The sequence below is a fragment of the Odocoileus virginianus genome, chromosome 23 (genome assembly GCF_023699985.2).
Source record: "Odocoileus virginianus isolate 20LAN1187 ecotype Illinois chromosome 23, Ovbor_1.2, whole genome shotgun sequence".
Taxonomy (NCBI): domain Eukaryota; kingdom Metazoa; phylum Chordata; class Mammalia; order Artiodactyla; family Cervidae; genus Odocoileus; species Odocoileus virginianus.
This window is the reverse complement of record NC_069696.1, coordinates 32,627,770-32,640,276: the sequence shown is the minus strand read 5'-3', so window position 1 is coordinate 32,640,276 and position 12,507 is coordinate 32,627,770. Positions and strand designations below refer to the sequence as shown.

Sequence of the window (12,507 nt, the reverse complement as noted above, 5' to 3'; positions counted from 1 at the left end):
CCTTGGTTGTAGACATTGTTTTCCCAGGGCAAATATTAGCTCTAGGTATTTCAAGCTCTGTCCACTCCTTACACCAGACTCACCCCCTAGATTTTATACTCCGACTCTTTAAGTATAGAAAACTGAATTACCGTCTCTAATGATCTTACACTTTAGCCCTTAGTTCATCCTTAAAAATATTTTTAATGGGAGAACAGACATTAAACAGCTATTTGTAGTAAGTATGTGTGTGCATGTTCAGTTGCTCAGTTGTGTCCATTCTTTTCAACCCCATGGACTATAGCCCGCCACTCCCTTCTGTCCATGGGATTTTCCAGGCAAGAAAATGGGTTGGAGTGGGTTGCCATTTCCTCCCCATATATATTTCTTAATACACTAGTAAAAAAAAAAAAAACAAAAAACATGCAATTTAGAGGGAATATCAAGATTTAAACTACCCTAAAAAGATATTTATCTGGGAAGATATCTTTAAAAATTATTTGTATACACATTCTTTTAAAGGGTTACTTACTTTTCTTTCAAATATATACAAATTGTCTGAAGGTTTCCCAACAAACTAGGGTTACTAAAAAAAAAAATTTTTTTTCTTCCTTGAGATTTCTTCAGAATTTTGTTTCCTAAAATTGCTGTTTTTATAAAAAATGACCACAATTGGGGAAAAACATACTTACTTTGTAAGAAAACAAACTCTTACCCCTCTTCTTCAGTCTCTACCTTTGACCATCAGATAAACTTGAGTCAAGACCCAAAAGGTTGGCCAAGAAGCAAAAACAAATGGACTTGAAATCACATCCTTACTGGAAGTCAAAGGGACTGAAGAGAACTTCTGAATAGAATTTAAAACTTTCAAGAAACAAAGATTTCAGGGCTTAGTCAACAACGAAGGCTAAGGTTGTTACACACATTTAAGAAATAATGATTATCAAAATCTTTCTGACACTGAAATTGCCCAAGACCTTTGGGGCAAAAGATCTATAGTAAGTCCAAATATTGTGTGATGTATTTACCAATTTGGAAAGAAAATATGCAAAGAAAAAACTAAAGCTCCCTACAATTAAGAAAACAGGTTTGTTCTATTTCTTAGTTGCCTATGTGTATAAGCAACTTCTGAGCCACGGAATTTAAGTTTTAAGTCAGAAGTGATCATGTATCAATATACCAAAAAGTGTCCCTTAGAAACCTCATTAAGAGGATATTCATTATGTTCATTGTGATATTAGATCAATTAATAGCTTAAAGGGCAAGAATCTAAATAATGACAAATAGCGCTGTTTAATTACTGCTAACAATACAATGACAACAGTTTTGTAGTGTTAATCTTATAGCCCTAAGATATTGCCATTAGGTGTCAATGCCACAGCCTAAGAGTCTTCAAGTCAGTTGCTCAGTAAGTTGAACTGCAAAGGATAAAAGGGCACAGTCTTCTATAAGACCTCCTTTACTTGTGACACCAACTATACGTTGGGGGGATGGCAAGTCGCAAAACCACTCTCAGGTTTGGTAATTCACTAGAGGAATTTACAGAACTCAATGAAAGCTGCTATACTTACGGTTTATCATCAAAGCGCAAGTGTTAGGTGCTCAGTCCTCTTTGTGACCCCATGGACTGTTGCCTGCCAGCTTCCTCCGTGCATGGGATTCTCCAGGCAAGAATGCTGGACTGGGTTGCCATTTCCTTCTCCAGAGGATCTTTCCAACCCAGGGATCAAACCCAGGTCTCCTGCATTACAGGCATATTCTTTACCATCTAAGCCACCAAGGAAGCCACGGTTTATTATAGAGAAAGGATATGGATTAAAATCAGCCAAGGCAAGAAGTACCTAGGATGAATTTCGGGAGGGTTCCACACCCACAACTTTGTCAGACATTGTCTTCTCCCTGTGGAAGCAGGATGCATGACTTTCCCAGCACCAGTGTGTGACGATATGTCCAAAGTACTGTCAACCAGTGAAGCTTACTGGAGCCTCAGTGTTCTACATTTTTATCGAGGCTCTGTTAGACAGATAGGCCTGACTGATCAATTACCTGGGCAGTTGATCTCAGGTGCTAGGTGGACTGATTTACTGAGAGACTCAAAGCCCCCCCAACCCTAAAACACATGGCTAGTTTTTCCAGCATGCTTAAGGTAATCCAAGCCTATGCCCCAACCATTAACGCTGAAGAAGCTAAAGTTGAACTGTTCTATGAAGACCTACAAGACCTTTTAGAACTAACACCCAAAACAGACATCCTTTTCATTATAGAGGACTGGAATGCAAAAGTAGGAAGTCAAGAAACACCTAGAGTAACAGGCAAATTTGGCCTTGGAATACAGAATGAAACAGGGCAAAGCCTAATAGAGTTTTGCCAAGAGAATGCACTGGTCATAGCAAACACCCTCTTCCAACAACACAAGAGAAGACTCTACACATGGACATCACCATGTAGACATCATCTTTGCAGCCAAAGATGGAGAGGCTCTATACAGTCAGCAAAAACAAGACCAGGAGCTGACTGTGGTTCAGATCATGAAGTCCTTACTGCCAAATTCAGACTTAAATTGAAGAAACTGGGGAAAAACACTAGACCATTCAGTGTCTAGTGACACTGAATCAAATCCCTTATGACTATACAGTGGAAGTGAGAAATAGATTTAAGGGACTAGATCTGATAGACAGAGTGCCTGATGAACTATGGACAGAGGTTCGTGACATTGTACAGGAGACAGGGATCAAGACCATCCCCATGGAAAAGAAATGCAAAAAGGCAAAATGGTTGTCTGAGGAGGTCTTACTAGCAGCTGTGAAAAGAAGAGAAGCAAAAAGCAAAGGAGAAAAGGAAAGATATTCCCATTTGAATGCAGAGTTCCAAAGAATAGCAAGGAGAGATAAGAAAGCCTTCCTCAGCGATCAATGCAAAGAAATAGAGGAAAACAACAGAATGGGAAAGACTAGAGATCTCTTCAAGAAAATTAGAGATACCAAGGGAACATTTCATGCAAAGATGGGTTTGATAAAGGACAGAAATGGTATGGACCTAACAGAAGCAGAAGATATTAAGAAGAGGTGGCAAGAATACATAGGACTGTATAGAAAAGATCTTCATGACCCAGATAATCACAATGGTGTGATCACTCGCCTAGAGCCAGACATCCTGGAATGTGAAGTCAAGTGGGCCTTAGAAATAGCATCACTACGAACAAAGCTAGTGGAGGTGATGGAATTCCAGTTGAGCTATTTCAAATCCTGAAAGATGATGCTGTGAAAGTGCTGCACTCAATATGCCAGCAAATTTGGAAAACTCAGCAGTGGAAAAGGTCTGGAAAAGGTCAGTTTTCATTCCAATCCCAAAGAAAGGCAATCCCAAAGAATGTTCAAACTACCGCACAATTGCACTCATCTCACACACTAGTAAAGTAATGCTCAAAATTCTCCAAGCCAGGCTTCAGCAACACATGAACCGTGAACTTCCAGATGTTCAAGCTGCTTTTAGAAAAGGCAGAGGAACCAGAGATCAAATTGCCAACATCCGCTGGATCATCAAAAAAGCAAGAGAATTCCAGAAAAACATCTATTTCTGCTTTATTGACTGTGCCAAAGCCTTTGACTGTGTGGATCACAATTGTGGAAAATTCTGAAAGGGATGGGCATACCAGACCACCTGACCTGCCTCTTGAGAAACCTGTATGCAGGTCAGGAAGCAACAGTTAGAAATGGACATGGAACAACAGACTGGTTCCAAAGAGGAAAAGGAGTTCGTCAAGGCTGTATATTGTCACTCTGCTTATTTAACTTATATGTAGAGTACATCATGAGAAATGCTGGGCTTGATGAAGCACAAGCTGGAATCAAAATTGCAGGGAGAAATATCAACAACCTCAGATACGCAGATGACACCACGCTTATGGCAGAAAGTGAAGAACTAAAAAGCCTCTCGATGAAAGTGAAAGAGGAGTGAAAAAGCTGGCTTAAAGCTCAAATTCAGAAAACAAAGATCATAGCATCTGGTCCCATCACTTCATGGCAAATAGATGGGGAAACAGTGGAAGCAGTGTCAGACTTTATTTTTTTGGGCTCCAAAATCACTGCAGATGGTGACTGCAGCCATGAAATTAAAAGACGCTTACTCCTTGGAAGGAAAGTTATGATCAACCTAGACAGCATATTAAAAAGCAGAGACATTACTCTGCCAAGAAAGGTCCATCTAGTCAAGGCTATGGTTTTTCCAGTGGTCATGTATAGATGTGAGAGTTGGACTGTGAAGAAAGCTGAGTGCCAAAGAATTGATGCTTTTGAACTGTGGTATTCGAGAAGACTCTTGAGAGTCCCTTGGACTGCAAGGAGATCCAACCAGTCCATCCTAAAGGAGATCAGTCCTGGGTGTTCATTGGAAGGACTGATGCTGAAGCTGAAACTCCAGTACTTTGGCCACCTCATGCGAAGAGTTGACTCACTGGAGAAGACCCTGATACTGGGAGGGATTGGGGGCAGGAGGAGAAGGGGACGACAGTGGATGTGATGGCTGGATGGCATCATCGACTCAATGGACATGAGTTTGAGTAAACTCCAGGAGTTGGTGATGGACAGGGCCGTGCTGCAATTCATGGGGTCGCAAAGAATCGGACACGACTGAGCGACTGAACTGAACTATCAGGTGTAGCTAGCCCCACCCTAAAATCCATTGTGACCAATTCCTGCCCTAAACAAAGACACTTCCATGAGGTATGACAAATTACCTCCCAGAAGGTGACAGAAGAGGCCAGAATCTCTTTGGGCAAAGTCAAATTCTTTATTACAGATCATTACTCCGTCTGCTTCCATCTGCACTATACTATGACTCCAGGACTGAGGACCCTAATCACCACCTCTTCACATGTTTCCAAATAACCACCTCTCCTCAGCTTCTACTGTTTTCATGTTTCCTTCTTCAATCCTATTTCAGCCTCTGAGTTTTCCTCAACTCTTTGAGTCTCTAAGAAATGTAACATTTTGATACATCTACATATACTTTAAATCAGATTGAGAAGTTCAGTTGTATCTACTTTGTTTTTTATTCACAATCTCCATCCAATGGAGGATGGAACTTGAGACTCTACCATTATCCTTCATAACCTATGGACTCTTGGTCTTGCTAATACCAAATCATACCTTCAATTTACATACATCTTTTGAGCAACTATTCTGAAGTTCCTTTTAGCATGTTATATTCTCAAATTCTGTTAAGCAAAATAAGTTTTAGGAAAATAACAGCCTCCGTAATTCCTTTCTTTCAATTTTAAATTACTCGTCAACAACTTCACAAGTGGTAAGAAATGACTCACAGATACACTTAAAAGTACTCAACTGACAGCTAAATGGAATGAAATGTTTCTTAGGGCAGTCATGACTGTCATTTATTCCAATTAAATTCAAGGTCTTTATATCTTATCTCTTTCCTGAGCTGTGGAAGTTCTAGCTGGGGCTTCCAGAGAGGTGAATATCGGTCAACCTCCACTTCCACTTTTCTGCGAGTTTGGGCTTGGAGAAATGAGCCAAAGAAAATGGAAACAGGATGCTAAACAGAACTGAATCAACATAAAGTGATCCCAGAACAGAGGGATGGAACAAACTTCTTAGGTTAGAAAATACTGCCAAGAACCTGTTTCTAATTAGAATCAGCATCTGCAAAACCTCACTAGGCAGGTAGCAGTTATGTAGACAAAACACTAAACTACAGTCAGGGGACTGGGTTCTGAGCCCAAATTCCCAAATAACCAAAATCATTATTCAAAAGCAACCAGTAAGTACTAATTTGTAGGGAAAGAAATAGAGCAGGTGACAAGAGAACAATATTGTGTGCGTGTGTGTGTGTGTGTGTGTGTGTGTGTGTGTGAATACTAAAGGTGTTATGGTAGAAATAAAATTCAAACACTTTAGGAACAGAAGAAATAAGAATCAAATTAGTCTGACTGCCCCAGTACATAATAAAACTTTTTGAATAATCATTGCCCTTGTATCTTAGGATGAAAGGAATAATTTTAACTCTGATGTAGTTAAACAATGGCTTTTTTAAAGAAAAACATTTTCAACTTTATATCAAATTAATGATTACATATATATCATAAAATTAATAAATCAAGGAAAGTTTTCTATATAATTCACATCAAATGTAATAGTCTCTTCACTGATTCTTTGTACTGAGAAAGGGTATTCTCATTGTCCCCCTCATTCTTAAGACTAACAACAGAATTTTTGTAATCTTCAACTTCTTTCATACTAAGGAGCTCTTCTTTACTTAATTCTGGATTTTTCTCAGCAGCTTTAATCTGGAGAAGGGTTTCCAGAATGTTTTTTTCTGAGGCGCTATCTTTCCATACATACTCTTCCATGTCTGCTTCAGTCTTCTTTTTCTCCCACTCTTCAGTTTTCTGAAAGAAAAAAAAAAAAACAACGATCTCTGATTTTGAGAATTATTACTCAAAGACAAAGTCTGGTCAACACTTTGCATGTTCACCTTGATTCACCTCCCTATCCAGCACAGCCACCTACCTGCACCAACAGCTGGGGGCCACACACTCTTATTACATGAACACCTGTTACCCTCACTGATTCTATCCACAGGATTTATACTTTATCTGCCCTACAGATGACACTTGCAAAGCAAGACTGTTTCCCAAAAGACACAGAAAACTCACTCCTTGCAGCTTTCTAGGCTCTAAACTCTAACACAGCAAACATTTCTGAGGTTAAAACTACGAGCGCTAAAAGGAGACTGTATTTATCTTTGTAACATGCCTGTGGGATGACAAGGGGAAGACCAATTATAATAAAAATTAAAATATAAAGTTTGTGTGATTTTTAGTTATAATGACTATATATTCTAGAATTTTGTTTTGTTATTATCTTTACTTTCTGTTCCTAAAATGGAAATAACTTTCAATACTACTTATTTTTTCTTACAGAAATTATTACCATGTTATTTTAGGGAACACTGGTAGGTTTTAGATTAATATAATTCAGATTTATGATTTAAATGAAGATGTAACATTCTGTGAAAAAAAAATCAAGCAACACAGCTCATATGTAATACACCCTGGTTCAGAGAAGTGCTGAATACCAGCCACATTCTTTCCAAATTAACACATAACAGTATTGTGAGCCATGGGCTATTATGGAATGAGCCACCAGTTTTACAACATTTGAAGGTGGTAAACCCCCCAAATTATAAAGTTTTTAAAGTATTAAAAGCGAAGGCAGGTTTGTAAGGCTGTCAGAAATCACATTCTAACTTTGAAAACTCCTCTTGAAATAGACCACAGCTTGAGCAGACAAGAGTTCCAAGGTGCCTCAGAACCAAATGAGTTAGCAAGGAGGAGGCAGTTTCCATCCATGCCACCCTCCCATCCCCACTCCCGCCCCAAGAGCTCCTGAGAAGAGAAAAGCACAAGCAATCTGTCCCTCAAAGGATGCATAGGAGCCCCGCCAAAGGCAAACAAGCCACCGGGGACGCCACTGACTCAGCAAACCCCACTTGGATCGCTAAAGCCCCGGGGAAGAAGCTCCCCCACCACAGAGACCCACAAGAAGAAGAAACCCTCCTTTAATCCTTCCAACTGTGGACTCTCTTCTTCAAGAGAAACAAACAGACACAGAGTGTTTCCTCCGCTCCCGAATTCCTCAGCCGAAGTGGGGTCTCTGTGCTCGCAGCTCCCCTGTGTCTGCCCCACCTCCTTATGCTGAATTTATGACTGAGGACAATGTTCCAACCTAAGTTCTAGAAACATCTTATCCAGCTGAGAATCAACTCTGTGCCCCCTTTTACCTGGTAAGGGAGGTTTTAGGCTTGGCAGAGGGGCAGGGAGAATATGAAATAACTTCTTCTTGTGCCTCGTCCCCAACAACCTTGTTGCAAATAACTTCTAACAGCCAAACTCTAAGTCTGTACATTTTTAAAAAAATAACTGACAAAATGATGCTACCCTGCCTAGCTTTCACTCTAATATATGAGGAAGGAATAAATGTCAAAGTAAATGCCCTAACAAAGTAAATGCCCTTAACAAAGTAAATGCCCTAAATTAAATACATTACTGAGCCTATCTACTCTTACCAATGCTTTAAATGTTCAAGACAGTGTCAGAGTTTCTTCATAATTCTAACTTACAAGTGAAATAAACTGAGATCAACGAACACATTTTATAAAGCATTAAGTAAAACAGTCATTCCATCTCATTCTGAACTGTTAGAAAGTAAGCAATTAAGAAACTTAACTGTTTAAAAAATTGTTTCACCTAGGTTTATCTGGATTTTCTTAATTGACTTGAAATAGGTGCTTAAACAGAGGAGCTAACCACATTAAATCCACTAATAATTTCCAACATTTTTAATCTTCCTCTTATATTTGGTATATACAATTCTACACTGGTCTCTAAGATGTGTTTACAGTTGTGCCATGATATTAATTCCTCGGCACTCAAGGTGCCCCATGAGCCTGGAGCAGCAGGGACACCCACAAGTGTCCCCCTCCTTCATTTATCTCAGGAGAGAATTTTCTGTGTGTTCAGTGACATGAAAAACACTGTGATTCCCAGGTGGCTCCAGTGATAAAGAACCTGCCTGTCAATGCAGGAGAAATAAGAGACCTGGGTTCGATCTCTGGGATAGGAAGATTCCCCTGAAGAAGGAAATGGCAACCTGCTCCAGTACTCTTGCCTGGAGAATCTCATGGACAGAGGAAACTGGCAAGCTACAGTCTGCAGGGTCACAGAGAATCGGGCACAAATGAAGCAACTCAGCACGCACACACGTACACTTACTGCTGTTCTAAATTGTCACTGTCAGCTGCAAGCTTAACAAAACTGTTGTTCTTCCATATATTCTAGCTTTAGGATCCAAACTCTGCCTAGCTCAATATAACTTTCAAGATAACAATAGTAACAATCTCCAAAATTTGAATACTTACTATATACCCGGTCCTTCAATACTTACATGTATGTAGTAATTAATATAATTTGTATTAAGACCTACTGGGTTAGATTTTAACATCTCTACAGATAAGAAAACTAAATGTTACAGAAGTTAAACACAGGGTCACAGTCACCCGGGAATGGTTCAGAGCGGCACATATACCATAAATTATGTAACCTCTCCAAAGAAGGTGACAGCGGCAACCCCTAATCAAACAGATTACTACTTTTCTAGCAACAGGCATGAATATTCACACTAAATGGGATAAAGAAGGCTATAAATAGCTTCGCATCCATTTCAGATCTCATTTTGCCACCCAGTAAGTCATGAAAAGACTAGCGATTTCCAAAGCTTTTGGAAAAACCCTACATGCCATGGTACAAGTAAGCCTGTGAGCCACAACTACTGAGCTCACACGCTAGAGCCTGTGCTCTGGCAACAAGAAGCCACAATGAGAAGCCCGTACATCGCAACTAGAGAATGCCCACACCCAGCAATGAAGATCCAGCACAGCCAAAAATAACTAAATTTTTAAAAAAAGTAATCCCAACGGACCCCTGCCTGGAATCCCTTGAATTCTGGCTCCTGGCTGGGTCTGGCTAATGGGAGGAACCAGCAGGAGACCTAGAGAATGACGGAGAGTGAGGTCACCGCTGTCTTCCCAACTCTCTCCTTTAATGGAAACCACGCTCCAGAGCCCCGTCAGGGGGCCCACACCCCCACAGCTTGCAGCACTTTCATATATGGGGTGCAGTGGCACCCCACTCTCACCACCCTTGAGAATGGCACCCTTACTTGTTTCTGTTACTGAACCTTTGTAAAATGTCTCCTTAATAAAATATCCTGAAAATGAAGAAAAACAAAAAAGCAATTCCAAAATAATCTTCCAGTCTTTGTAAATGATAAAAAAGCAGTAATATTTTACATAATGCTTGTCACTTCAGAATATTTTTCACTTAAAGAGGTATAGATATAAAATCCTTGAGGGGAAAAAAAACTCTAAATTTTTTTTATTTTACATTATGATTTCCACTTTAAAATAGGATGTTAACAAGTCACAGCCTGCCTCTGCTTTGGCTTCAACCAGAAAAAAAGCTAGGCAATAACGATACCAGAGAGTTCCAGAATCAATAAGGACTAGATGAATGTGAATTCCAGGCTGCAAGGATATGGGAAGCATCCTTCTGAAAACCCCTACAGATTTTCTTTCCTGAGACCATTTTCCAATTCTGTATGAGACTGGCACCTGCCCCACGTGGAAGGACTCTACTTGGGAAAAGAGCAAAGAATGAGGTTGTAAGCTGTCGTCCAGGGTTTGCATGACAGATTGGAAATGAAGAGCCCCAAACATGACTGGTTTTAGTTCTGAGACTACTTCTGGAAAACTGGGGAGGCTGAATCAAGCTTCTAAAAAGCAAATCTCTTGTAATCTCGTAGTGTTTAGGGGGCAAAGTCCTACTAGAGGGAAGCCCTGTTTCAAACACACAACCAGTCTCCCTCTCAAGACATCTATCTGCTAGATTCTGCTGCAAGGGCTAGAGGTTATCAAGTTAAGCTCAAAACCTCAAAGGCACAAGTGACTCTTAAGCAGGCTTTGAGATGTGGAAGCAGATTCACCAAGTTCTTAAACAAAAGGCCAGAACTGAACTGAAGTCGCTCAGTCATGTCCGACTTTTTGCGACCCCGTGGACTGTAGCCCACCAGGCTCCTCCGTCCATGGGATTCTCCAGGCAAGAATACTGGAGTGGGTGGCCATTTCCTTCTCCAGGGCATCTTCCCAACCCAGGGATCGAACCCAGGTCTCCCGCAGTGTAGGCAGACACTTTAACTTCTGAGCCACCAGGGAAGGCCCAAACAAAATGCCTGAGAAAGAGACAAAAGTGAACAAAATGTCAAAAAACTACCCCAGCCCTGCTCTAGCTCAATTATGACTGGATTAAAATGATAAGCCAGTGATCCTCTCTGCCTGAGAAAAAAGAGGCAATTCTTTCTGATGGATGACATCAGATGGTAAAGAATCCACATGCAATGCGGAAGATATGGATTCGATCCCTGGGTTGGGAAGACTCCCTGGAGGAAGGCACAGCAACCCACTCCAGTATTCTTGCTTGGAGAATCCCTAGGGACTGAGGGGCCTGGTGGGCTACAGTCCATGGGGTCTCAAAGAGCGGGACACAACTGAGTGACTAAGCACAGCACAGGTCTTTCACATATAATATCTGTCATGCAAATTACTAGACACTTCAGACATTTGAAGAAAATCAGTCAATACTGTTGATAGCCGGTGCATGTCCTTCTAAATTCATTTTTTAAAAGCAAAGCTGTGATTACCTTTCATATATAATTTTGTACCATGAGCTGTAATTCACTGCCAAATTTTTATTGCTTCTGAAATTCCAGCCAGGACTGAAGTGGGCAATTGTAAAGAGTTTCTTTTTTTTGAAGAGTAGTTGGCATGTATTAATTTTAAAGCATAAACAACAGATATTCAAATTGTTGGGGGAGGCCACTTAAAAATAACCAATGTAAGCTCAAACTGACCATCATTTAGGCAGAGTTTGATTAGTTTGAAGACTTCAATTTTAATACCTCAAGTACCAAACATTTACCATTTCACCATCTGACTTAGGTATGTATACAATACACATATGTATATATGGTCTCTTTTCTTCCTTGCCTACCACAAGGGAACCTGCTCTGATTACATTCCTAGAGGAAGCAACCTTCCATTCCACATGATGCTGTTCTCTTATCCACACAGTCAGCTCTATTATTCACTCACTCAGTACATATTTGTTATTCAACTACTGTCCCAGGCACTGTGCTCTCCTGGAACTGCCAGTCTAGTATATGGAATGTGGAGCGGAGTGGGAGCTGTCAGAGGAAGGCTGTGATCCCAGTAGAGGAAAGAGTATCCATAAAGGCTGGAGGCAGGAACGAGCTTAGTACGTTCAGGGCTGAATGCAGGCCAAGGTGAGGAAAGTGGCATGGGACGAGTAAGCACCTTACATGTATTTCTTCATTTAACTCTCACAGCAACCCTATGGGGTAGTACTATTCATATCTGTTTCACAGAACGGGAAACTGAAGCCCAGAGCAATTGAATAATCTGTCTCAAATCACTGCTTCTCAAAGGAACACAGAAACACGGTAAAAAAAAACACAAAAGAATAACTTAATTTCAAACTATCATCTTTCTTCTCATTGTAAGCCTGACTTCAATACAAAGAAAAACACAATAGCTACTTCGTGCAATGGTCAGTGAATTCCAATGTAACAGAAGGTAATGAAGCATCTGTTTCACTAAACACATGAATATGTCACCTTCTACCATCTTATTTATAACTCCCTTTGCCTAGGACATGAATCACTGTAATATTCCACTTCTCATGATTACAAGTAAGGCATTGTGCTAGAGAACGGAAAACAGTTTTACTATTAAAAAAGTCCAAGTTACTCAAAAATCATAAAAAATAGGAAGAGGTTAAATATCTTTAATGGATTAAAAAGTTACTGACAACTATTTTAGTTACCAAACCTAAACTTTTAACTGAGTATGTCAAAGAATTCAATTCAAATCAGATCG

The 12,507-nt window shown here is 40.1% G+C and overlaps 1 protein-coding gene across 1 annotated transcript in view; it reads right to left on the bottom strand.

The window, feature by feature from the left end:
- Positions 1-4,747: 4,747 nt before the first annotated feature.
- Positions 4,748-12,507, bottom strand: part of MRPS35 (mitochondrial ribosomal protein S35) — a 44,346-nt gene continuing 36,586 nt past the window's right edge. The window contains exon 8 of the mRNA XM_020910867.2: positions 4,748-6,385. Coding sequence (XP_020766526.1) covers positions 6,116-6,385 — 270 coding nt within the window. The 3' untranslated portion in view covers positions 4,748-6,115. The remainder of the gene's footprint in view (positions 6,386-12,507) is intronic.